General features: G+C 57.2%; 2 protein-coding genes across 2 annotated transcripts in view; one reads left to right on the forward strand and one right to left on the reverse strand.

Moving 5' to 3' along the window:
- LOC103620283 (C-factor) overlaps window positions 1–1,629 on the forward strand; it is a 4,088-nt gene extending 2,459 nt beyond the window's left edge. The window contains exons 3-6 of the mRNA XM_008638885.2: window positions 162–349; window positions 433–591; window positions 709–819; window positions 1,462–1,629. Coding sequence (XP_008637107.1) covers window positions 162–349; window positions 433–591; window positions 709–819; window positions 1,462–1,575 — 572 coding nt within the window. The 3' untranslated portion in view covers window positions 1,576–1,629. The remainder of the gene's footprint in view (window positions 1–161; window positions 350–432; window positions 592–708; window positions 820–1,461) is intronic.
- Window positions 1,630–3,037: 1,408 nt separating this feature from the next.
- Window positions 3,038–3,882, reverse strand: part of IL34 (interleukin 34) — a 5,401-nt gene continuing 4,556 nt past the window's right edge. The window contains exons 5-6 of the mRNA XM_008638751.2: window positions 3,594–3,732; window positions 3,038–3,494 (exon numbers count right to left, since the gene is read on the reverse strand). Of these exons, the coding sequence (XP_008636973.1) occupies window positions 3,475–3,494; window positions 3,594–3,732 (159 nt within the window). The 3' untranslated portion in view covers window positions 3,038–3,474. The remainder of the gene's footprint in view (window positions 3,495–3,593; window positions 3,733–3,882) is intronic.

The raw sequence follows: 3,882 nt of genomic DNA on the forward strand, positions 1-3,882 counted from the left end.
CCACCAGGCAGGCGGATCCCTCAGTTTGGCTCAGCTCAACCAGGTCATGATGGGACCAGGAGGATGGTCAGTGGTTGGGAGTTGCCTCCTGCCATGACCTACAGCACCTTGTCAGGCTTGTGGCCACCAGCCTGTGCCCAAACCCTTCTGTCTCCTTGCAGATGTGACAGACCCCAACAGCATCAAGGCAGCAGTCAGGAAGGTGCGGGAGGAGGTGGGAAGTGCTGGCCTTAACCTCCTGATTAACAACACCGGCACCACGCGCCGCAGCACCTTGGCCACCGAGACAGCGGAGAACATGAGCCTCGTCTACACCACCAACACCATTGGGCCCCTGCAGACAAGCCAGGTGAGGACACAGTCAGTCCCTGACCCAGACGCTGGGAATAGGGAAGAAGAGGGTGGTGATGCCTAAGATCCCATCCCCTGCAGGCCTTCCTGCCCCTGCTGAAGGAAGCGGCTGAGGCCCAAGGGCAGCATGAGATGAGCTGCAGCAGAGCTGCCATCATCAACATCTCCAGCATCCTGGGTTCCATCGAGGTTGCGGAGGCTTGGGAGGAGAGGCAGGACATCTGCTACCGCTGCAGCAAGGTACCACCAGCAGGAGGATGGGGAGGAATTTGGGGGCCACCTCCTGTGGGATTCCCCCCACCACTGGCCATGGCATTGCCAGATCATGATGGTAAGGTGGGGAATTTGTCCTCCCAGGCTGCTCTGAACATGCTCACAAAGTGCCTGGCCCTGGAGTATGGGAGCAGAGGGATCCTCTGCGTGTCTGTGGACCCTGGACATGTGACACCTCCCTTGGAACAGGGGATGGTGAGTGACGGGAGGTGCATGGCATGCTAACTCAGCAAGGTCCCACGGGCATCCACTCCTGGGGACATCATTTCCCAGGAGCATCCCTTCCCAAGGCCACCTCTTCCCAAGGCCACCCCTTCCCATGAACATCCCTTCTCAGGATCATTCTTTCCCAAAGACACCCCTTCCCAGAAGCATTCCTTCCACAGACATTCCTTCCCGTGGACATCCCTTCCCTGGGCACCCACACCCGTGCAGTCCCTTGGTCCCACAGTGGCTGTGCCACCACAGCAAAGGGAGAATTCCAGGCTCTCCCCCAAAACCATCCAATTTCTTCCCTGTTTTTTATTTCCTTTCCCATCCTGGTCGTGTGTCAGCAGAGGGCACCCCGGTCCTGCACTCAGCTGTCCCTTACCCTGATCTGGCTGACAAAAGTGTCACTTTTTAAGGGGGAACGAAAAAATTAACCTCCGTCTTTACAGCACTCAAATGAAGGACAATCAATTTGTGCAAGGCCACATACCTTGGCTGCTAAAGCATCTTCAGCTGCTCCCAAACCAACCCAGCCAGAGCTGGCATTCCACCATACCATGGGTGGGATTGGGGGTGTTGGGATGAAGGATCTTGGCTCACTTTGTCCCTTGCCCTTGGGTGCGGCAGGGCCCAGTGACGGAGGAGGAGAGCGTGCAGGGCGTCCTGCAGCTGCTGGCCCAGCTCTCGGCCACCAGCAATGGCACCTTCTGGGACTGGAGAGGGCAGAGGCTGCCCTGGTGAGAGCAGCACCCGCCCACTGAGCTTAAATAACCAATTAAAGTGAATGAATTGCCATTTACAGGCTCACTCTGATTCGGAGAAGGAGGGTGTGGTGTGGGCAGGGGAATAGAAACAGGGACACAGGGGTTGGGGGGTGAGAGTTGGGTTTGCTGCCCCCCCAGCCTGGGATGCTGAGTTGGTCCAGAGCAGTATAAGGAAGGATGCTCCAAGTGTGGTCCTGAATCCAAGGCATCCCCTGGGGCCAAGGGAGCCCCCTGGGCATCCTCACTCTAGGATCAGAAGCCATACTGCTTATGGGCACATCCCAAACAGTCCCCAAACTCAGCCCTTGTCCTGCTGAGCCTCCCCACCCCAAAAGCAGCTTGCCCTTCCATGCCCACCCCAAGGATGCTGCCAGGCTTTTTTCTTGCTGGTTCAAGGCCAGCAAAGATTCTTCCTATTCCAGCAGCTGGGGGGTTTCACAGCGGGAGATCTCCCAAGTCTCAGCACATGCCTAAAGATGTTTTTTGAGACCTGGGCAGGGCATCCTGGGCTGACCCTCCTTGAATCCATCCCTCATGGTACACCAGGGGATATTGTAAACAGGCTCCCATTCCCCATCCTGTAAGAGCATTCCTGTAGAGGCTCTCAGCTGACATTTTTGAAGCCATCTCTCAAAAGAGGGATCAGAAGAAAATGCACAATATCTCAAGTGGGCTGGACACGCAGGGTTTTGGCAAGCCCGTTGCTGTGGGGATGCTCTGGGAAGCTTGGCAGGGGTCTCTTTGCAGGGAGAGCTTCAGTTTTCCCACTGAAAAGTGGAGGGGGATGAAGGATCATTCCCACACTTGACACAAGGGAGTGGGAAGTTGGGGCTCAGCCCCAAGGGCTGAGGCAGCCCTAGGTGGGTCCCTGGACCACACAGGGGCTCTGTTAAAGCCAGCAGGGGTGGGAGAAAGGGTCCCTCTAGTTAAAGCTCTTTATGAGGCAGTGGATCATTGCTGGTGGCTTTTATATGAGCTCTGTGTGGGCTTTATATAAACAGGAATCATCACTAGGCATGAAGGCTTGAAGGGAGGAGGAAAGGGAGGAGGAGGAGGAGGAGGAGGAGGAAAAGGAGGAGGAACAGGAGGAGGAGGAGGAGGAAGACGTTGTCTCTACTCATGCTGCAGTGCCCATGGACTCATGAGCCTAAGCAGCCCTCAGCCAGGAATACACCAATTAAGGTCTCTAATAGCTGATGAAGGTAATGAACTAAGCTGTAAAGGGGGGAGGCAGCCAGGCAGCCCCAGTCCCTCTGGTGTGCCGCCTGCACTGCGCAGCCAAGCACAACAAACAAATCCAGATGTTTCCATGCCGGGGAAGCAGCCGGGGCTGACAGAGGCAGCTTGGCAGGGGTCCCTTTATCAGAGTGAGTCTCTCCCCCACAGCGGCAAGGGAGGCGGCTGACACCCCAAAAGAGGAGGCAGTGGAGGCAGTGGGGTTCTCTTTGCTGGTCCTTTATTTTGGGTAAGGCTGGAGGCTCCCGGGACCCAGTCAGAAGCTGAGCTGCAATGCTAGAGAATTAACTGGTGTTTACTGAAAGCTGAGGAAAAAATACAAATCGAGAGAAACAGGGTGATGCCCTCACCTGCCCTGTGGGCAGGGAAGGCTGCATGTCCTCCTAACAGCTGCCTGCCACGGGGGGTGTGTCTGACCCCACACCCATGCAAAAGGTGCCAGACGTCTTGGATGGACAAGACCCCACAGCCATAAACAGTCCCACAGTCCTGGAAGGGGTAGTGTTTGGTCCCAGGTGGGGTGGCATTTGTCCCACCTTTGCACCTTCCTTGGGAACCCCCCATGGGGCTCTGGGAGGAGCAGAGGCAGCATCCGAGGCTCCAGGGCAAGGAGGTGTTGAGTGAGGGGTCTTCTGCAGTGTTAGGTGGACTCCCACCGACCTGAATAGAGGGAACAATTGCCATGGTGTGGGACATGGCCCCCCTGCGTGGCACCTGCGTTCCCCAAGGTCAGGCCTCCCACCCTGATCCCCAACTCACAGGGCACCCCGTAGAGCATCCGCATGACCTTGAGGCAGTTGTCCAGCAGTGCCTTGGGGCGCACAGCCTTGCTCCGGCTCTCAGCGCCCGCGCTGTGGATCAGCTTCACCAGATCGGCCACCACCGCCTCCACATCTGTCTGCAGGGACAGTTCACCAGGATGTCACCAAGGTCCCCTAAGGGACACCAGGGTGCAAAAGGATGAAGCTGCTGCATTGGCCGGGAATCGAACCCGGGCCTCCCGCGTGGCAGGCGGGGAACACACACCCGAAACACCCAACGCACACGC

Source organism: Corvus brachyrhynchos, unplaced genomic scaffold (genome assembly GCF_000691975.1).
Source record: "Corvus brachyrhynchos isolate BGI_N302 unplaced genomic scaffold, ASM69197v1 scaffold26, whole genome shotgun sequence".
In the NCBI taxonomy this organism is placed as follows: Eukaryota; Metazoa; Chordata; class Aves; order Passeriformes; family Corvidae; genus Corvus; species Corvus brachyrhynchos.